General features: G+C 36.3%; 1 protein-coding gene across 1 annotated transcript; it reads left to right on the top strand.

The window, feature by feature from the left end:
* Positions 1-3,843: 3,843 nt before the first annotated feature.
* On the top strand, positions 3,844-22,692 carry LOC105233568 (zinc finger protein 225). The gene is made up of 7 exons (XM_011215682.4): positions 3,844-4,131; positions 17,661-17,943; positions 18,024-18,326; positions 18,633-18,802; positions 20,728-20,893; positions 21,568-21,651; positions 21,954-22,692. The coding sequence occupies exons 1-7, from the start codon at positions 3,946-3,948 to the stop codon at positions 22,139-22,141; spliced, it is 1,380 nt and encodes a 459-aa protein (XP_011213984.1). The 5' UTR covers positions 3,844-3,945; the 3' UTR covers positions 22,142-22,692.
* The last annotated feature ends 1,013 nt before the right edge of the window (positions 22,693-23,705 follow it).

Here is a 23,705-nt window from a genome sequence, read left to right as displayed (position 1 = left end):
AGTGTTACATGAATTTACTTGCTTCAAAGAATTGAATTTTTTATTGCCTTATTAAATTCTACAACACCTCAATATATTGTCCTAAATTGATCCAAGTAGTAGTTTCGGAGATAAAGCTATGAGAACTTGTGCGCTCGAGGCTAGCTACGCTAAGTACACCGTCTTTAATTGCGTTTTTCTCGTTACTGTGTTTTTATAGTCGGTTGGCGAGATTTCTCGACAACTACTCAACCGATTTTCATGAAATTTTACACAGTATTTGAGATACAATTCTTAAAGACTTGGACGAAGGATTTTTTTCGATTACAACTATTTGAAAAATAATGTCACGAAGTTTTTACCGCAATTTTCATTTCTTTATAAAAATGTCTGCCCCAATTTTCAGTTTTTTTCCATCGCCCAAGTTCTAATTTAAGGTTTTAACTAAAACACGTATTTTTCACTTCAGATGATCCTGTATGGAGTTATCCTGCCAACGCGGACGCAACGTTTTACCGAGGAGTCACCGAAAACGGCGTCGCACTGGCCGAGTTTAAAATATTTGCTTACAAAAATTTCAGAATTTCTTTGTTAATAGTGTATGTTTGTAACAATAAAAAATTCTAATAAAATGTTTCATTTTTTATATGAGAAAAAAGTTGTTGAAAAAAGGCTGTTTTTTACCCGAGGAAACCCATGCAACCCCATAAGGCAAAAAAACATTGATAGCAGGCGAAAAGGTTGAGTAATTCTCTTGTGACGTCACTTTAGCAATGAGCTGTGAACAGAATAGAGGTATTCAGACCAGCCTTGTTAATTCGTTAGTCGTTATTCGGGAGTTTTTTATATGTATTTTGTTTTTGTAAAATTTACAGACTATCGTTCTACCGAGTAACTATCCATCTGGCAAGCTTGATAATTGTTTCGTTACTCGGTAATATCACATCAGCTGTTCTCCTGCTCCTCTGTACATCAATTTAAAGTACTTACCAGTAATAAATTTGATCTGCTCCACATAATTTTCAATTAAATGACTGACAATTTTTGATTTTGCACTTTGTTGAGGCATTTTTACTCTTTAATAAAATTGAATCAGCTGTTTCGGAATAAAATTTACCATACTACAGAGGTAGAACAAAAAGTATGTTCACAGTTAAGCCTTTTAACGAAGTATCAACTAACGAATTACCAAATTAACAGGCTTCGGTCTGAATACCCCTAATGAATATATATTATCAAATTAACGAATTTTCAAAACAAAAAACGTCAGTCATTCTAGCTTATGAGTAATAAGAATAAGAATAATATATAATTTCTAAATCATATAAATATATCAAACCGTTTTCATTTTTTTCAAAGGACGCGTTATTTTAACGTCCAACTCGCGCTTTTTGCGGCCTAGCCTTTTTCATAACAGTCTCTTCATAGCCTGCCTTACTAACGTTTTTTGGTATAATTTATGTGAGTTTTAATAACGTTTATTTAGTGTGATTCCTGTGTTAAAAAAATATATATTTATAAGTATATAGTGTATATATGTATATACTCTTATAGCCGAAATGAGCACCACTCTTTTAGAAATGCGCTCAAATTTTTATAAATATACACATGTATTTTAAAACCGTGTACAAATTTGAATTCTTCAAACCGTTATTTTTAATACATTTATACAATACATAAATACTCATGTAAGAAAGTATATAACTAAAAGCAACAATAACAAAAATGTTACTAATTGCATAAAAATTGAGTGCCAGTCTTTGTGCGTTTCAATTATTTGTAAAAAGGAAATAAAAGATCTCACCAAGTTTTTCGCCAGCACACATCACTTCCTCGAGAATAAGGGCGGAGTTTAAGAAAGAGACGCAATACACATGCATATGGGCGACTAGAAACAATTTCTTATTATTCTTAACTCAGAAATGTCTCGATGCCAATGTCTGTATGTATGTATGTATGGATGTAAGTACTGTATAGCGGCAAAGCTGCTCACAACATCTCCCGAACGCTACTGCCAGCCAGCTTCGAGCAACGACATTGAGTATTCTACATGCTCTCCCAGAATTTGGAGCCGTTCAAACGGAAATTATGAATGGGATGTTGTAGTACGAGCATTCTTGGCAAGCGACGTTCACGGCCAAAACCGCACTAACTAGGCGCACACACACATGCACACACGTGCACACAAGCTTAAGATTTTTTCATTTCATTTCATCTTGACTCGTCTTACCGCTTTCGACTCAATTGCTGTAACTCAAGAGAGCAGGAAAAATGGTCAAGCACCAGTATATGTAGCGATGTATGAACACGTATATTTGTGTGTATGTGCTTATAAACGGATATATGCATAATACCAACATTACTACGTGTGGGCTTCCTATTTCATTCAAAAAGTTGCTCAGCCAAACACTTAACGTCTTCCAAGACGTACGAAACAGTAACAGAAAACCAACAATAACAACAAAAAAAACAATTACAACAAAAAGCAACAAACGAGCCAAACAAGGCAACAGGTGACGGCAATGCGGCAATACGTCGAGCGCGCTGCTTTCTTAAGCCGCTTTACAATTGTCTGGGCAAAAAGTCAAGCGCGCTGCCTGGCTACCTGTGCTCCGGCGCATGTTCGGCTGTATGTATGTATGGATGTATGTATTTGGAGTAGCGCACACTCAAGTACGTACTACGCTCGCTCCATATGATGGTGGCTGCCTACAGCCAAACATACATACGAGTACAAGCATATAGGCGAGTATATTCAGATGCTTGTTTGTGGGTATGTGCGTATGTGGCGCGAGTATTTACCGCACACTGCTCGCTTGCATGCACCTGAGTGTGTGTGTGTGTTTGTATGTATGTACGATCAATCGATTAAATTAACGTTGTGTAATGTTGATCTTGTTTTTGGTAACGTATTGGAGCATTGAGCTAAATGAGCTTAGCTGAGTAGCTCTTAATTTTCGGTCTTGCATTTAGTGCGGCCTGTATCAGGTGTGTACGCTGCTATGTATTTCATTCCGAAGGTCATGGCTGGTGCGGACAATCCTGATCGGACAGTATTAGTTTAGTGTTGAAGGAAAAGGGTCCTACTACTACCACAACTACGACAACTACAATTTGTACGTTGTTGTTTCGTTTGTTTGAAGTATAAATCGCGTACGCGCTAACGCAAACTCGTTCAATACTGTTTATTGGAAAATATAAAATACGAATTAGCGTGTCGGCTTTTTGATGTAACGTTTTAGAACAATTATTAAATATTTTATTAATAAACAATAAACGCAAACACTGATTTTTTATGCGTACAAAAACAATTTATTTTGTTTAATAAACAGTTTTTGAAATAAAAAATATTTAAACACAAACAGCAACAAACACATAAAGCACTGATGGCGTAAGAAAAACAATTTTTAGTGCAAAAATTTATGTAGGGACTTCAAAATACTAATAATAGTAATATATATAATATTAGTTAAAAAAAAATTATACCAAAAATTAAAAACAAATAGTTTTGTGATTACTAAAGCAACAAGAAACAATAAAGTAAAGAAAAATATAATATTTAAAATAAAAATTAGAAAAAATAGTAACAAAAATTAAATAAATATTAATAAAATATAGAAATAAAAAACTATAATAATATTAAACAAAAAATTAAAAAAATATATAAAATATAATAATAAACATATAAAAATAAAATTTTAACAACAAAGTATAAAAAATAATAGTTTTAAAAATAAGAAACAAACAATGAATAATTTAAAAAATTTAAAACCAATTTTTGTTTAATGAAAAACTTATAAAAATAAAAAATTAACAACAAATTATAGCAAAATAATAGTATTAAAAATAAAAAAAAAAAACAATTTTAATATTTTAAAACAATTTTTTTTAACAAAAACAATAAAAAAATTTAATCAAAAACAATTCCAATAATTTTTTTAAATCAAAACAATACAAAAAACAACAATGGAAACGTGTGTTTTAATACCAAAAGAGCTGTCGCTCGCCGCCACAACAATAACGGCAAATCACGAGGCCGAAATCACAGTGTGGACAACATCATACATCGAGCAGGGCACAATTTTTTACCCCTTTCAAGGCACGATACGTTTGGATAAACTGGACGCATTTCAATATCTCGATGAAAATGATGTAAGTACAACAACAACACACACAAAATTAAACAAATTTCATGCAACAATGCAAATAAAGAACTAAATACATGCATACATACATATGTACGTAGATAGCATATGTACAGAAATCGCTGCAGCCTTAATTAGTATGAAATTACCAAGAATATAGTTTGAAATTAAATTGAAAATTATTAAAATGAAATTAAAAACGTGAAATCAATTTAGTTACAAGCGACGGGGTTTCGTATTACTTAAATGCTAGCGGTTACGGAAGTTGTTAGCTGCACATACAAACATACATACAGATTTATATGCAAAACAGCAGAAGATAAAGCTGATATCTTCATAAAGAAAGGGTTTACTTAGATTTTAGGAAGTGGCGTCTTGATTAAAAATTAAGAACAAAGAGTTAACAATAAACAAAAATTACAATAAATACATATATTAAAAGAAATTATTAAAATATTATAACTTGCTTAAAGTTTCCCTGTTTCCAAACGAGTGGCAAACGAACGCTCAATATGGGTAAAATTTCATTAATAGTGCTTCACAACAGTGATAACAGCTCAGCTGTCAAACATTTGTTGTTATGCCATATACTATATTTGTTGGTGGAGTTTTGAGGCAATTTGAGGAAAATTAATTTTTTATTACCTAAAATAGTTGTTACATTGTTTTATTTAAGAATTTTGAAAATTATTTTGTATCATACGTGTATTTGTTGTACGTATAGTCATACTCAGCGGCACTTAAAGCGATCTCTGCGTACGAGATCAAATCGCTACTGGCCCAGGAGTGTCTAAAACGACTGAACAGTCAATCAGATCACAATTAATGGCACCTTATCACAGTCACAGAGATCTAGCCGGGAACGAACTGGCTGATAAGCTCACCCGCTTCGCAGCGTCCACCACCATGATAGGACCTGAATCCTTAATTACGGTTGGTCACCATACCATAAAGGAGCTGCTCCGCAAGGATGAAGAAGTGGGTAGGCATGCGCCATTTCAAGTTGCTAATGGGTTTAAATATGTATGTATTCAACCTTCCATGGAACAAACTATGGGTCTATCGAATTTATCAATATGCTCTGACTAAGTGAGTCGTTGTGACTTAGGAGACGGCTCAAAAAATCTTACGTCGCGTTGCAATCCTCATTTATTTATCTATCTACTTATCTGTTTTGTATCAAGAGTTGCTTAGGTTAAGGGTTTTAAGGCTAAATCGTTAAAATTTGCTTAACTTAAGACTTTTATGGTTAAATCATTCAAATAAATCTGTGTTAATAAACGATCAATCTTATTATAAATAAATCCTGTCGATACATTCTCACCATATGCGCGTAATTGGCCTCTGCGTTTATGTTTTTATTTTTTTTTTTTTTGAGTTTTAAGAGATTTTATGGTTCATAGGGGTTGTTCCTCGAATAAAATTTTAACCAACCTAAGCTCGCATGAAACAAAGATTAATTATAACATTTAAATTAGCCTAGAAAACTGATTGGAACAGCTAAGAATTCTATTTCGCCTCGACAGTTAGCATTTCCCTGTTCCTTTATAGGTTAACTTTTATAATAATATGATTTCATAACCTAAATTCAGCTCATTTTGGTCTGTGTTTTAAATAGAATTTGAATTACTTTTGCGACAGATTGTTTATAAGCCTGGATGTACATAGGTGGTTGATTGTGGGTTACTGCAACTCAAGTTTAAGTTAACTCAAAAAGTTTTGCCTACCGAAATCATACCATGATTTCATAACCTAAATTCATCTTACAGACGTTTTGGTCTAATTCCTAAATATAATTTTAGTTCAAAAAGTAATTAACCTTTACTTTTGCGACAGACTGTTTGTAAGCCTAGATATAGGTAGTTGAAGACTGAAGATAGACTAAAACTCAAGATCAAGTTAACTCCAAAAGTTTTGCCTACTGGAATCATACCATGATTTCATAACCTAAATTCATCTTAAATAAAAATAAACAAAATTTGAGTTCAAAATGTAATAGATCTTTACTTTTGCGACAGACTGTTTGTAAGCCTAGATATAGGTAGTTGATTGTGGGTTACTGAAACTCTACTGAAACTCTAGAAAAGGTAGATTTGGCCATGTCGGTCTTTCTGTCTGTTTATACACGACCTAGTCCTTCAGTTTTTATGTTATCTTTCTGATATTTTGCACCCATCCTTTTCTCTCCAAGCAGCTGCTTATTTTTTTGGAACCGATATCGGACCACTATAGGACATATGTAGCTACCACACACTGAACTATCAAAATCAAGTCCTTGTACGGAAAACTTTTTAATATGACGAGATTTCTTCTCGAAATTTGGCAGGAATTATTTTTAAAGGCAACGGTACAATCTTCGAACAAATTGTTCGCATCGGAACACTATAGCATATAGCTGCCATGTAAACAGATCAATCGAAATCAAGTCCTTGTATGGAAAATTTATTTATTTGACAAGATAACTTAACAAAACTTGGCAAGGATTATTTTTTAAGAGAGCAGTACAATCTCCGAAAATATTGTTAGGATCGGATCAATATAGCATATAGCTGCCATGTAAACGGATTAATTGAAATCAAGTTCTTGTGTGGAAAACTTATTTTTTTTAGGATATCTTAACGAAATTTGGCATCGATTACTATCCAAGGCAACGTTACAACATCCAAAGAATTAAATTTGAATCGGAGCACTATAGCCTATAGCAGCCATACAAACTGAATGATCAAAATCAAGTTAAAGAGATATTTTTATGCCCTTTTATGCTATAAGAAATGCACCGAGAAAGGATATTATAGCTACGGTGTAGAAGAAGTCAATATTTTTCTTGTTTTTTATTTTGTTTTTATTAATTTTTGCTTTTTACTAATATTTAATTTTATATGCGCATTTTATATTAACCTTCGTTATTATCTAGTAAAATCTAAGTAATATTTTTTATCACTTTTTCTATAAAATAATATTAATAAATTATAATAAAATCTCAATTACGAAAAAACATTAAAATATAAAATATTTGATTTATTTTAATTAGCATTTAACACTGAGTTTACATTTAATTTCTCTAGCTTAACTGATAACGGTTATTTGCATTCATTTATTCATATTAAAAATATAAAATCTAATATTAAATTTTATTAAAAATATTTATGTGCGAAAAATCAATTATTTATATAAATACAATGATTTTAAAACCATACAAAACATATTTACATTGCACCTACACACACACAAACACATACATGAAAAATTCACATAATTAGCCGCAAACAAATTCATACAAATACCCATAAATATGAACGCATGCAACAGTTTTAACGCTTAACATATATTTATTGTTGTAATTTTGTACCTGTTGAAAGTCGACAATTTCGTATAACACAGAGGGGTTCTAAATACACTATAGCCCGCATACCGCCCGCATAGAAACACACCTTCACCCTCACCCAGTGGATGGGCAGTAATTCATTAAGTGTCTGTGGGAAAATTCCCACGCTTCCCGATTAAACGGGATGGCTGGCTGTCAACTCTGTGTGTATATGTGTATGTATGTCTGTATGAATGTGTTAATAGTGTGTCTTCATATGGCGTAGCATGCAATTCCGTCAAATGAGCATAATTGTCTTAAGCATTGGCGTCTTGAGAAAAGTCTAAGTATAACGTCTTTTCTTTTCACGCTTGGTAAGCACCAGCAACGACGTTATTACCAAGACGTTTGTGAGTTTGTAGGTATGTGTGCTTGTAAATAACTATTAACTATGGGTAGTTGTACCCACACATACAATTTATGCGTTTTTAGTTCAGTTTAATATTTGTACTTCCCGACCGCTATGCACTGCATATATGTACACATATACATGTGTGCATATGTTTGTGTGTGTATGTGCGTGTGTGAATGTTGCAAACATTACGTGGGGTAATTTAACATCAAAATTCAACTATTAACCCACCCTTCCCGTTTTCCGTGTGCAACAAGTGTAAAAGTAGCGTTTTGAACAATAGCTTTTTAGCATTAAGAAAACATGGGAACTTCTTAAAGAACGTCTTCACGACGGTGCCTTTTCGCCGTTATGGGAGAATGACCACGACTGAGAACTTTTTCTTAGACCACATATGCATGTTAGTAGCGGTGGTGGTGGTGAACATACATACATATATACATGCTTGGACCGCCAACCTAAGTGACTCCTGTTGACGCCTTACCGCAAAACCGTCAAAATTAATTCAACTGGTTATCAAAAGTCAAGCGATCTAAGGAAAAAACACACCCTCCAGCAAGATGCGTGGGAATTTGATGAACATCAGCAATTTATACGCTTTGATCTAATTTACATACACACATACAAATACATTTACATACAAATAAAAAAATAAATGCCGTTACGGGATAAAATATATATGCCAGTCTTGGATATAATTTCAATCTTGGATTTTTAAATATCGGAAACTTATTTTCCATGAAGTACTATACATATACCTTAGGGTGCTAATAATATTACTCAATTGTTTTAACACGCCAAAAAAAAATTTTCCCAGTTGTCCGTTGTAGTGTGGAAGGGTTTCGGTCAATCAGCTTCAGCACATACAATTTTAAATGAGATTTTCTCGAATCTGCATTTTTCCAAAAAGAGGGCGATGGTATTCGAAGACTTTAATGCGTCTTCAAATTCTTGTTTGGGGTAGACATTGCCAGTCCTTCCTTCTTTAGCTATTTGGCGCCAATTGGAGAATCCAAGTATAGCCAGGTCCTTCTCCACCTGTTCTTTCCAACGAAGTGGAGGTCTTCCTTTGCTTCCACTGGCCTCTACTGCGTCGAATTACTCTCAGTGCTTTCATCCATTCGGACGACATGATCTTGCCAGCGTAGCCGCTGTCTCTTAATTCGCTTAACTATGTCAATGGCGTCATATAACTCGTACAGCTCCTCGTTCCATCGACTGCGGTATTCGCCGTTCACAATGTGCAAATCGCCATAAATCTTTCGCAGAAGCTTTCTTCCAAAACCTCGTAACGTCGACTCAACAGATGTTTTCATCATCCATGCCTCTGCACCATGTAGGACGGAGATAATAAGTGACTTGTAGAGCTTGGTCTTTAGTCGTCGAGAGGAGACTTTACTTCTCTATTGGCCACTCAGTCCGAAACAGCAACTGGTAGCAAAAGTTATTCTGCGTTGGATTTCGACATTGTTATTGATGTTAATACTGGTTCCAAGATAGACGAAATTATCTACGGTTTCGAAGGCCTGTCAACAGTGACGTGGCAGCCAAGTCGCGAGTGCAACGACTGTTTATTTGATATTTCATCTTACCCTCGTTCACAACCAGACCTGTTTGCCTCGCTTTCTTATCCAGTATGGAGCAAGCAGGACTAACAGCATGGATGTTACGGCCAATGCTATCAATCTCATCGGCATACGCCAGCAGCTGTACACTCCTATAGAAGATTGTACCTTCTTTATTTAGCTCTGCAGCTCATATTCAAGTATTATCTCCAGCAATAGATTGAAGAAGTCACACGTCAGGGAGTATCCTTGTCTGAAACCTCGCTTGGTTTCGAAAAGCTTGAAGAGGTCCTTCCCGATCCTAACGGAGTTTTTGGTGTTGCTCAACGTCAGCTCACACAGCCCAATTAGCTTTGCAGGGATACCAAGTTCAGACATAGAGGTAAATCCTTTTTATGCTGCCAAAGGCCGCTTTAAAATCGGCGGAGAGGTGATGTGTGCCGATCTTCACGGGTCTTTTCTAAGATTTGGCGCGTAGTGAAAATCTGGTCGATTCTAGATCTAAAGCCACACTGATAAGGTCCAATCAGTTTGTTGACGGTAGGCTTCAGTCTTTCACACAGTACGCTCGATAGAACCATATAGGTGATGTTAAGAAAGCTTATTCCATCGTAGTTGACGCAGATTGTGAGGTCTTCCTTTTACTTTTACTCCTAAATTCCAATCGTCCAACCATATTCTACAAAAAAGCCGATGTAAGCTCCTTATTAGCCTAGTAGCCGGTACTTTATATCAAAAAGTCAACAGAGTTTTTTTTATAATTTAAAATATATGAATATTAGTAAAATCTTAAAGAGCGAAATACGATACCTTTTTTCTTACTCTCAAATTAAATTAGTTATCAAATTTAAGCTTTTTTTATCCTGTAGGCTTCGAACTTAAACATGTTAACTCATAAATGCATCCTTTATGTCACCTCCACCAAATAGCTGTGCCAATTACCTCAAACACTTATCAACAACATAAATAAACAAACTTGCACACACACATGCATAAATATTTACACGCTCTAAATAAGTCTGGTGTGCACTTGTTGCATTGCTGTCAAAAATCTTCATCCATTTTCAATCAGTGAAAGTGTGATTTTCCGCACAGTTGTACTGGTTTAGAGTCGCTACGCAAGTGCTGTCAATACTGCTGTCACAACAAACAACAACAACTATTACGCATATAATATACTATCGATATGCGGTTACTACATTTATGGCAGAAACAGGCATTAGTTTTAGTCATTGGCGTTGGTTAAGTTCAATGTCCGTGACGCTAGCAGACGATTGCACAACGCACAATTCATCATAATATCAATCACATAACATATTGGCTGATGACGATGCTGATTAATATGTGTGCAAATATGTGCAATGTCAAAGACGTTATGCATTTGTGAATTGGAGTTATTTAATATGACTGCGAGTAAATGGCATGACGTTGTGATGACAGAACAAAAGCAAATCCCACAAGTTTAATGTTAAATCCCACATATTTATGCCACAGCTGACCACGGCTGGCCTATTGACTGGGAATTGATAAGCAGATGATGAGAATTGATGGCATTCAATCGTGGGATAATGGTTTTAGATTTCATTGAGAAATTATGTAGAATTGCAATTTGTATTGCATATAAGGATATATGCATAGTTGAAAGCGTAGACCACTTCATTCATGACTCATGAACCAGACGGTTGGTTACAAATGCGGAGATGGTAGGCTGAGAAGATTTTGCAGTAACCATGTAAGCAGTTTTGTTCAGGGGTACCCTAATACAGTAGTTGCTTGATCATTTCAAAGCAAGAAGACTAGAATCCTCTTAATTTTGTTGTACGGAGATTGGGAAGTTCTTCCCTTTGATACCAGTAGCAGGTATTAATCATTGCATCACGCTTCGCAGTTGTTAAGATTAATTTAAGGAACTTAAATATTATCTATATTTGTTCATGTTACTTCTGTAATGAAATAATTTCAATCAATTTCAATCGCCATTTCGAAATTTGTGTTAGCCCAATCCCAGCTAATTTGGTTTGAGTATTTCAAGCCCCTATTGATTTTGTTATGTGCGACTATATAGTGTTTGATTGGTAATAATATTCCGGCAATAAATATGCTAAATAATATTCAGTGAAGAAAAGGAATGGCAATTCGCTTTCCAATGCGGTTACTTATATCCTCAGAGGGACATTATGAAACGGTTATCGTACAGCCAAGATGCTCATAAAAATGTATTCCCCTATAATTAATACAATATATTCCTTTCCCATTGCTACCCTCAGAAGTAAGCGTATAAAATAGTCTTCGCGTTTCTGCTTTCAGCTCATGAAGTTATTTATTTCTTAATTTTATTTTATTATAACAAAGCTTTGACGAGTGTACAAATCTGTCCCTGAATTAATCCCTCCGTCCGCATCAACGGTCCATATCTGTCTTCTACATGAAGTTCTTAACAGCTCTGAAACTTTTGATTCTGAAGAGGTCTTTAAGTCTAAAATTGTTTACTGCTTGACCTGGTAACAGGTATCCTGTATTCCCCTGCTGACTGTTTTTGTTTATAGTTGCTACAGGTCTGACTTTCAGAATTATATTTCTACTTACATATGTTTTTTGTTATCGTCACAAGCTAAAAGTAATGCCTACAACAGACTAAATGTGCCCATTTTTGGGGTCAAGTCTGTAAGTAGCACTCAGTCGAAAATGTTCAAATAAAGTAAGGTTAGTTTACCAATTCATAAAAGAGTTGGTAATTCTGTGGATCGATTTTGCATCACGTGCGCACCAAAGACGCTTTTGCTGATGTGTCTGCAGTAGCTCAGAGTATCGAAAAGGATCCGAATGAGTCCAAACGTCTTCGCGGGCAACAATTGGCGCTGTACTCTACCACTTTATGAAAGATTTTGCTAAAGGATCTTGATTTGCGGGTTTACAAAATCCAACTTCTGCAGGAATTGAAGCCGAACGACTACCAACGGCATCATATGTTCGGTGAATGGGTCCAAAACGAGATGACAGCCGATCCCGATTTTCAAAAGAAAATTGATTGAAAAGTATGTTCAGCGTGGAGGCTCATTTTTGGTTAAATCCCTATTTTAATAAGAAAAAACTGATGATGCACAAGCTACTGTTGAGTCGTCGTTACATCCTCAAAAAGTCATTTTTGGTGCATTCTACGGGAAAAGAGAAACCATAATTCTACAAAAAATGGGGAACGCTATATAGCCTAATTAATGAGGAAGGAGGTCCGTATTTCTTCAAAAAACGTAAACGCTATAGAGCCCTGATTGATGAGTTTTTCATGCCTGAGTTCGAGGAAGTTGATATGAACAATCTTTGGTTCCAACAAGACCTTACAGCCAAGGGAACAATCAATTTATTGAAGGAAATTTTTGTGAGCGCAATACCTTACGTCGTGGGCATGTGGCGTGGTCACCAAATTCTTTTAATCCAACGCAGCTGGACTGTTTTTTAAAGGTTGTGAGAAGTAGCTTAATTGCGCCCTGATTAACGCCTTGGAAGAGAATTTTTATCACGTTATTGCTTTTATACGAACCGTATGCTCCAAAAGGGGTCGAAAATTAAAAAAAATAAATAAATTGAAAGCGTACAAAGCACAGCTTGCGTAAGAACTGAAGCCGCTGGACCCTTCCAAGCGACATCGTTTCGGTCTATGGGCTCTTGAAAAGTTCCAATAAGATCCGTCGCTTTCGGGCCAAATTTTGTTCAGCGATGAGGTTCATTTCTTGCTCAATAAGACGTAGCCAAGCAAAATTTCTGCATTTAGAACGTCGAGTAACCGGAAGAGAAACAAGAGCTGCTATTTCATACAGTAAAAACAACGGTTTGGTGTGGTTTTTGGTCCGGTAGAGTCATCGGTCCATAGTTCTTCAAAAATGATGCCGGTGAGAACGTAACTGTCATCCAAGATAACTGACTATTTGATACCTGAAATTGAAGCTACTGATCTCGCCGAAATTTAACGCCATTTCCCACACATCGCATCAGTCAACAGATTTATTGAAAGAACACTACGGTGAGCAGATAATTTATTTTTTTGTCCGGTCGTTCGGCTACCAAGATCTTGCGATTTCATACCATTAGACTATGGATATATGTACAGTCTAAAGTCTTCCATTAGCCTTCATATACTTAATATAAATATTTTGTTGAACTTCCGGTTGACTTTATAACGCATATATCGGTAAATATATGCGTTATCTAAATAAAATGGAGAGAGCGGGTTTTTCTAATAACGGCGTATTTTTGTGCTTAGAATGAATGAAATCGGGTGAAAACTTGTTCTGGATCCCATATAACTAGGTGCAAGAGTATGAAATATTGTAAGAGTATGAAATGTTCGGTTATACCCGAACGTAGCTTTTCCTTACTTATCTATTTATTTTTTGTCTTTCATGACTCGGTGGCTTTGACTTTTAGGCAGGCACCTTATCGCACCCAGCTTGTACCGCCTATCAATTGTTGTGGCATATAGAATTAGAAAACTCTACTCAAGCACACCATTTCTGGTATGCCACTTAAAAGCTCTGCATAATGGCAAAATAATCGTAGGTGAAATGTAAGATTTATTATTTTTTTGTTATAGCACAAAGCTACGCATGTTTGTGGCTTTATGAGTATCAACGCCATTTTCGGTACAAATCCAGCTTTGAAATAAGTGTGCACGCAAACAAACACACACATATGTAGATGTATGTATATATTTATATACAAGCATTCAACCGTATTTAAAGTTATTTAAGTATATTTATTTGAATGTAGAGTCTTTACATTAATGACTAAAAATCAGTAGTTGATGTTTTCGAGTTCTTTGTTGTTTTTTTTTTGCTTTTTTTGTTGTACCTGCGCTTCCTGTCATTGTCAAAATCAGAAACAAAAGAGCCACCACAAGAGTCAACATTTAAATTGCATGACTATAACTTATGAGTTTATGCACGAAAGGTAAACAACGAGCACTTCTACGAAACATCAAAGAGATTCGACTTTGCTTCAGCTGAAAATGAGGCTGAACTTGAGCTAAGCCAAGCTGAGCTCAGCTCTGCTGAGCTGTGATGAGCTGTGTGGTTCTGTAGCCGCTTGATGCTTATGTCGGTGCTATGCGCCAAGGTGCGATGATCTGTTGGTAGCAAATCTGTATGTATGTTTGTCTGTGTGCATGTATGGCCAAAAGTTGATCTCACTTGCTGCGCATAAAAGACGAATAATATCAAAACGCGCTTAAATAATTTGAACTGTAATCAACTCATCATCAAGAACAGAACAGCCGCACAAGGCAGCATCGCACAGCACACAACACAGCAGCCGGCTTCACGTCATTTCAATCATAACAACAGCCAACAGCGGCAAAGCAACAGCTGCAACAACAATAATAGCAACAAACACACCAATAACACAGTAGCTTAGCGTAGAAATACCGTCAATCACGAAACCTATTCGTACATAAGTGTGGATAGCAACAAGAGGTTAACATGTATTTAAGTAACTACCGATGAAAAACCAACAACAACAAATCGACAAAAAATTAATAAGAAATTATGTTGGTGATGAGTGTGCGAGAGGGGTAGGTATGTAGTAGCGGAAAAAATGAATTAGTGTTTGCATGCGTAAAGCAGAAGTTATCAAATGCTGCCTGGGTCTGCTTTTCCAAATGTCATATTGATTTTTTTGTTGTTTTGTTGCTGTATTTTTTGTTGTAACAAGTTACCTTATGCGCTTATTCGAAAATTTCCACTTACTGCTGCACTTATGCGCATGATCTTTAGCACTTTCATGCTTAAGAGAATTAGTGTAATGTTGTTGTTTTTTTAAGTGCTTGAGCTGCTGCAGCAGTGGAACGGTTGTCGTTGGGTTATTATTGATTAATTTTTCTATGTAGTCGCTAAATTGTTACCTTAATCGAAGATGTTTAAACAATTTTTACTTATAATAACCGCAAGAGGCGCAATTTTTTGTTTTCTTTTCCAAACAAATGCATTATTTGTTGAATCCAGCACCACGTCCATGGGGTATTCCCGCTTTCCGTGACAGAACAAACCTTATTCAAATAAAATTCTGCCATGCTATAGTAAAAGCTTTGGTAGTAATCATACGTACTTATATTAATATCGGTATTCTGCTTGTGACTCTGAGTCACTAAATAAAGATTGTCACAATTAGAGACATGAGACAATCGTCTCAAGCAGAATACCGATATAAGACCCTTAAGATCTTAAAGTTATACCCGAATATACGACCAAACTTTTTTTCTCACACAATTAACCACGAAACTTTGATTACACTACAAAACACTTCAGAATTCCAGGAGTCCAACGCCAACAAAGAAACTACCAACTCCTTTTTCTCCACACCAAGATTCATTTGAGTGAAGAGTAATGCTTAAATTGAGCTTAAACCAAGAAATAACGAGCATATTTTCAGAATATTTCTTCTTTTTCCACATCATCACTTCTTATCAAATAGAGGATCAAAAGCGAAGATATAAAGGGCTTTAGGTTAGTCCCTTGATCTTTTCATTTACTGTCAAAGCGAACATCTAGTGAGACCGAGTAAATGAAAACCTTAAAACAACCAATCAATGTAAAAAAATTTTACTTAGAAAGCCGGTTTATATAAATTCGAAAACTAACCTTAGGTTAGATTAGGTTAGATAGCTGATCGAAGATCGCATGTGGACTGCCCTTGGTGGCCCAGTGCTGGCCAAGCTACTGCGAAGCTCAGCTAACTAGTAGAACACAAGAGTATACGGGAGCACCGATCCACTCCCATTCTACCGATATCGGTTATAGTGTGCAATTCCTTGCTAGCCCATCAGCTTTACAATTTCCTGCGATTCCGCTATGGCCTAGCACCCAAACCAGTTTAACACAAAGACACTCATTGCTATTAATAGTGAAGTTAGGCATTTCTCGACCACCCTGGAATGAATTCTGAATGAGGCTGCACTCCGAAGCAGCAGATCTACTGCTACCTTAATGGAGCAAAAAAAAGCGCTTAACAGCAAACCCCTCCACCAAACTTCCCCCAAGACTAACTAATTATACCGATTTTATTTGGATATTTTTGGCTGAGTGCGAAACTGGTGAAACTATGTAGTATGTAGCTCGCAGATCTCTTAGCTTGTGTCGCTAATAAAAGAGGGATAAGAAAGATTTTCTGGAGGTTAGGTCTACTTAACTTGAGCGAACCCGGATTCATAGGCGGTTATACACAATTAGCATTCCTCAAAACCTTTATAAAATATTTGGTGCTACTCGAAGAATAACGATTGGATTTTGGAGTAAACGAAAAGAAGATTCTACGAAAAATATATGTATTTTTGCGTCATAATAGCGAATACCGAAGTGGCTTCGACGAAATCATTAAGATACTGTTATTGTTGTTGTAGTAGCGACAGAATCGTGCCGTGTTTACGGTCATTAACTAGCTACAAACACCGGGTCCGTTCAGGTTACGTAGACCCGACTATCGTGTCGTGTCCAACTACTCTTTATTTGTGCTTAGCCAACAATGCCATCAAGAAGCAGTTGTCGATAGACCAGATTAGTTCGTTTCTGTATTGGAGAATATTGCACTAACTCATCGAGACAGTAACAAATCCGAATCAGTCACCGATTAGCAAGTGAGCTAATAAAATGACGAAGATAATTTTCAAAGAAATATTTAGAAGATAATTGCTCGAACGTAAGTCAAAAATGGTAATGTTCTATATTAGATGTGATCCTGGATATACAGAATAAATTCTGAATTATTAATCAGTAGGCTTGAGATGAGTAGGTGATTGGTCCTTTAGATCCAAGCCTAATTCCGGAGCTGGCAATCTTGCCTTTATGCTGTCAGAGCCATTAGAGCTTCTACTCCGCTGATTATTAGGTTATACCTGACTTTTCTCTCTTGCTTTGTGGGTACCGTGTGCAGGTACCGTTGCTGTTTGGGAGGGATAGGGTAAGTTTTCGCATCACGATCCCCATTGCTAATTCTAGGGGCTAGTTAAATATCCTCCCAGGAGTGGGAAAACTTTCGGGACTGTTTGTTTTTCAGCCTTTTCATCAGAAGTTTGCTTTTCTTATACAAGTATAAGCAACTAGGAAGTTCGGCTTTAACCCCGTAAGCCGTGTCTACGACAATAAAGAAGAACTAGGAAGTTATACACTTTAAATTCTTAAATGTTAGGGATTACGTTAATTCTTTTGCAATTATACTATGTAACGTTTTAGTAAAAAATTTACATTCTGCACATTTTTTTATATTTTTAGATCCGGCATCGTTTCGGCTTGTACGACGAGATCTCCGATGCATTTCATAAACCAGTGCGTAGCTGTAATTGGATACGCTTTCTGCGTGTCTCAAACGTATGTGATACAAATGTAAATATGATTTGTACAAAAGTGAAAGGTGAACCCATATATGAGGCGATAAAACCGATAGCAGCGCATCAGGAACTTGTTGTATTCTACCTGCCCGAAAGACCCGAAGAAGTCTTATTCATGCGCATGCGAATATCTATGTATCGTCAAACGATGGATTCCATAATGAAAGGTACTTAACTATTGACTGTTCAAGTGGGTACGTGGTCTATAATTATTGTTCTTTTTTTTTGTGTTTTTGCTACTTGTTAGATTCGCCAATTGATCTTTCCGCCTCCCTGCTGCACCGCATCTCACTACCCGTCTCGCCGGTTTCGAGTAGTGAAGATGAACACAAGTCAATATCGAGTGATCTATCCGGTTCGGTGATATCATTAAATGAGCCCGTAAGTGATGTTATAAACTCAACAAACTGTGAAAAAGTGATCCGTGATCAGCGAACGCCGCAACGCACACGAATCGGCCGAAGTGAACGCTGTTTGCTGCCTTGTGATGTTTGCGGGAAGGCATTCGATAGACCTAGTCTACTTAAGCGACACATGCGAACGCATACAGGTAGGCAGGCAGGCAGACGCGCCGCAGCGGTGCAGACGACTACAATTGCACCTGTTGCATTTCGTTAAAAAAAAAATAAAAGCAACAAAAACAAAGCATGCATTCCTGGCGTGGCTGTGTGTGCGTGTGTCTGAATGTATGTGTGTGTGGCGATTTTGAGAGTGTGAAGATGCTGATTTTCTGTATCGAAGAAAGAAACTATCTTTTTTGTTATATTTGCTTTCAATGCGATATTATTTTGTGTCCGAAAAGTTATGATTTTAAATTCGATTTTTTTTTTTTGTTTTTGCTTTGGTCCAATTGCAGGTGAGAAACCACATGTGTGCATGGTTTGCGGGAAAGGCTTTAGCACGTCGAGCAGTTTAAATACGCATCGGCGAATACATTCGGGTGAAAAACCGCACGAATGTCAGGTGTGTGGCAAGCGGTTTACGGCCAGCTCCAACTTGTACTACCATCGAATGACACATATAAAGGTGAGTGTAGCCTTTATCAGTGCTATGTAAAACAGGCGGCAGGTGTATATCAATATAAAGGGTGAGGTAATATGGTTTAAGTAATTGTGATAAGAGAAATTTAAGAAAAATGGTTGCAATGGGATCGAAGTACGAATAGTTGCAGACTCCATTCGAGGAAATTTGGTTACTACTATAATATCATATATGGTCCTTGTTAAATTTTTGTGGAGCCCAAAATCAAGTTTCTTTCGAATTCCAATTCGAAAGTCAAGTCCGTAAGCGGTGTCTACGTCAATAAAGAAGAAGAGAGTCCAGTCTCAGACTATATTTTTGGCACAAAATTTTTCATATTTTCTAAGCCATTCGGTAGTGACTTGAAACTCGTAAGAAGTTTTTTTCGGATAATATTAAATATAAAGCACAATTAAGAGCTTAAGTAGATATTTCTTATATCAGCATCAGAATTTTGTGAAAGAAATATAACCGGTTTTATACCCTGACACAGACGATATATGTAAATAAAATCAGCTTGGTATATATTGATCTACAGGAGCTTTCTTTTAACCTCCGATGAGTACTCAATACGCTAAAAAATATATATAGCCGAGTTGAGATTGCAAGTGTGGCTAGGGTGTGGTGTTTCCAACGAAGTGGAGCTCTTCCTCTTCCTCTGCTTCCCCCGACGGGTACTGCGTCAAAAATCCTCATAACGAGAGTGTTTTCCTGCATTCGGACGACATGACCTAGCCACGGTAGCCGCTGTTTCTGAATTCGCTGAGCTATGTCAAAGTCGACGTATATCTTATACATCTCATCATTCCATCGAGAGCGATATTCGCTTTAGTGTATAAGTCGCTCCTTTTTTCACGGATTTTTTTCAAGATTTGGCACGTGGTGAATATATGATCAGTTGTCGATTTTTCAGGCCTAAAGCTACACTGATAAGGTTTAATCAGTTTGTTGGCGGTGGGATTTAATCTTTCACACAGTACGCTCGATAGCACCTTATTTGCAATTTTGAGAAGGCTTATCCCACGGTAATTGGCGCAGATTGTGGGATCTTCCTTTTTGTAGATTGGGCAGAGCACATTTAAATTTCAATCGTCGGGCATGTTTTTGTTCTGCCATATTCTACAAAGAAGCTGATGCGTGCTCCTTATCAGTTCTTCGCCGCCGTATTTGAATAGCTCGGTGTGTAATCCATCGGCCCCAGCCGCTTTGTTGTTCTTCAGACGGGTAATTGCTATTCGAAATTCTTCATTTTCAAGCATGGCCATCGCCATCGATTGGGGAATCGAGTTCAGTATATTACCTGTTAACATAATAAACTGATTTGCTTTTAGAATTGAAATAATTATAAGCAAAAAATCTTGCACACCGCCAGACAACTCTTTCGGAGCTCGAAATTCGGCAACGAGATCAAGGGAATCCGATTTTTTTTTAGAATAAATTACCGATTAGTAAAACACATTAAATTCTGCAAACGTATGTTTTTTCGGGCTTGCAAGTGGATATAGCCAGTGAAAGAGTCTTATGAACTAGTTTTAAATATAAGATAGATAGGAGTTTGATGCTTAACCCTGGGCGTGCTTTGTTAATCGATTCGACTGATAATCATCGTCTTTTGCTAACAGAGGCAAAATAGTGAAGCCAATCCGGAGTTAATGAGAGCAACATCATTGATTTTTACCTTTTAGTTTTCACTGCCTATTTCCTTTACACTTTCACCTCATCTAATACAATTTTGGATTATATGTTAGAGTTTGACCTGTCTAAACATAATCGGTAAAATAAATTTTAATTGCATACAGCTACTTTATTAGGCACAAAAATCGAGAGTATACTGTATTAATATATTTTCTTGTGTGTATTTAATAGCTTGAGTATTTTTCTATTTAAATTAATAATGCTAACAAAATGTCACATTTTTACCTTTTTTACAGGAAAAGCCGCATAAGTGCAATTTATGCTCGAAATCCTTTCCAACACCCGGCGATTTGAAATCACACATGTATGTGCATAGTGGCTCGTGGCCATTTAAGTGTAACATTTGCTTCCGCGGTTTCTCGAAACAGACAAATCTCAAAAATCATCTTTTCCTGCATACAGGTTGGTACATTATACATACGCACTTAACACCATATGTATGTTTGTATGTTTATATGCATACCTACAAGGTATTTGACGCATTGTTTCAATAGCAACAAGTTGCTGTTACATTTAATGGTTGAGTACTTATAAGTACACAATCAGCTTAAGATTTATTTCATAAGTAAATATGTACTTGTATATACCTATATAGGTATGTATGTATGTATGTATGTATGTATGTATATTTTATGTAGGTATGTACTTACTATATGGCTTGCATAAATATGCGCAAATAAGTGTTGAGTAGTTATGTGGGTACTTTTTGCTCATACAAACTGGTGAACCTGTATGCCCACACACCTACAATGACAGCGCATTTGAGTGGCATAAGTCCAGTGAAATTAAAATTATTTCTATAAAATATATTGACAAATAATGATTGCGCAGCTGCTAAAAATTATACATACCATACATGCATATATATTTATTTATTTTTTTGCTTGGAATTAGAAAATTGTGAAATAAGCGCAATTTCGAAAAAATTTGTCATTGAAAAAATTGGCATTAACCGTTATATTTTTTTTTACTTGCACAAATACAAAGTAAGACTTTGCAAAATCAAAGTAAAAGAAACTAAAACAAAAATCAAAAAAAAAACCAAATCATAATAAATTTTTACATTGGCATTGCAGGCAACAAGCCCCATGGTTGTGAATTGTGCAACAAGAAGTTCGCATTAGCGTGCAATTTACGAGCTCATATGAAAACACATGAAGGTAAGTTGAACTACCACATTTTTTCATTATACCACATCGCACACACACACCACACATACACACATACGCATACAAACAGACAAACTTGCAGGCATATACGCAGGCGCAAAGCCGAGTACTCATATACATATGTATGTATGTATGTAACTGCTGGCCAGTGTGACGTATGTATATATACACACATGTCTGCTTGGTTTCTATGTGTGCATGTGAGTGTGTGATTGCGGCGCACTTCTAGAGCAGTCGCACCAGCAAGAGCAGTGGCAGCAGCACACAGCATTAATTTCCATTCTTAACTTCAGGTGATCCACAAGATGAATGTGTTCGCTGCGGCAAGGTGTACGTTACACTAATGCAGGGAGTCTGCACAAGGTGCTCCGATTCGAACAATTCAACTGACACTGACAACAAGACTGGTTTTCAATCGGGGGGCGATACAACCACAGAAGATGAAACCTCAAATGGCACAACGGAATGTAGTGACAAGTAAAAAATACAAAAAATGCAAAAACAACAACAAAGCCAATAAAAACAACAACAACAACAACAACAACAAAGATCGACAACAACAACAAAAATTGACGACAACAACAACTGAAACGTTGAACGTATAAAATCATGAAAATGAAGCAACAACAAAAGCAACAAATAAAACCGAAAAACGATAACGATAACAACATGCATGTGGCGCATACAAACAAACCAACAAAATAATGACTGCTGTAAATATATATATATATAAACGCATACATACCAATACATACATATAAATATAAATACTTATACTATGCACATATTAAGCTATGCGGGGGGGGGTTGTTGGCATATATTTATACAAAGAAACAAATAGACATTCGAACATATCTACATACTTAGTTATATGGCTAGTTATAAGCTCCCCAGTGTACATTATACTCCACTTAACTATAAGCTAGTCTTAAGGATATTTATATTTTTTAAGTGACAATACAAAGCCAGTATAGCACAAGCCAATAAAATAGATACTGACAATTGTTTTTTTGTCCAAGTACAATAACTGAATGCAAGTGTTTGATGTTGCACCGCCGCTGTGGCGCATATACATATGTACGTAAACATATGTATATGTATGTGTGTATGTATGTACATAGATATGTGGTGACCGCTGTTGCTACGCTCATTGGCGGCAAATTTGGTTTGTATGTTTGTACAGACGTATGCGAAATTTTTTGCTAGCACTCAGCCTTTCAGCACAATGACAGGTATGTAAGTACATTTTTGGGCGGCTTATTGGAAACGCTACACTTTTTAATGGAACTCTTATAAATAAGAGACTATTGAATACATGTTTAAGAGATAATTAGGGATCAATTTTGAAAAATCGATTTTTATGCTCTAAACAGGATAGATATAAATTGCCACGAAGTTTGTAACGCCCAAAAAGAGAAATCGTATCTGAGAATCTGTAAATACCCGCACTAGTCTCTCGCTTTAAGATATTGATCAGAAATTTGACACACGTCCTTTTCTCTTTTATAAACTGCTCGTTTTTTTACGATATAAAATATGCACCTGTAAAAGGTACTATTGCTTTGGTGTAGCTACGATTGTTTCTTGTTTTAGATATACAATACTAGGTTTGTTCCCAAAGTAATAGGACTGAGTCAATTTAAAAAGAAAAAATTATTGAACCAATCGTTACAATTCTTCAAAAACTTTCAGAATAAGCTCTTTCTTCGTCGATGCAGCGTTGCCAGCGCAGTTTCCAAGCATTGAAGGCGTCACGGAAGGCATTCTCCGGAATAGCCTTGAGAGCCGAGGTGCATGCTGCTTGAACCTGCTCACCTATCGTGCTTCTCCATCGGCCTTTCCAGGCAAGGAAATGACCCCTCACCAGTGATTACGTTATTCAAAAATTGGGAGCCACTTTCACACATGGTCATATTTTCTTGGCACTCGCCGCAATTTCTGGTCGTCAGTGAGCACTTCTGGGACCATCTTCGAGCACACCTTGCGCATGTTCAAGTGCTCCATCACAATGTCATGTACCACAGATTTTGATAAATTTAACATCT

Source organism: Bactrocera dorsalis, chromosome 1, assembly GCF_023373825.1.
Source record: "Bactrocera dorsalis isolate Fly_Bdor chromosome 1, ASM2337382v1, whole genome shotgun sequence".
Taxonomy (NCBI): Eukaryota; Metazoa; Arthropoda; class Insecta; order Diptera; family Tephritidae; genus Bactrocera; species Bactrocera dorsalis.
The sequence above is the reverse complement of the archived record's forward strand: the minus strand, read 5'-3'. Positions and strand labels throughout refer to the sequence as shown.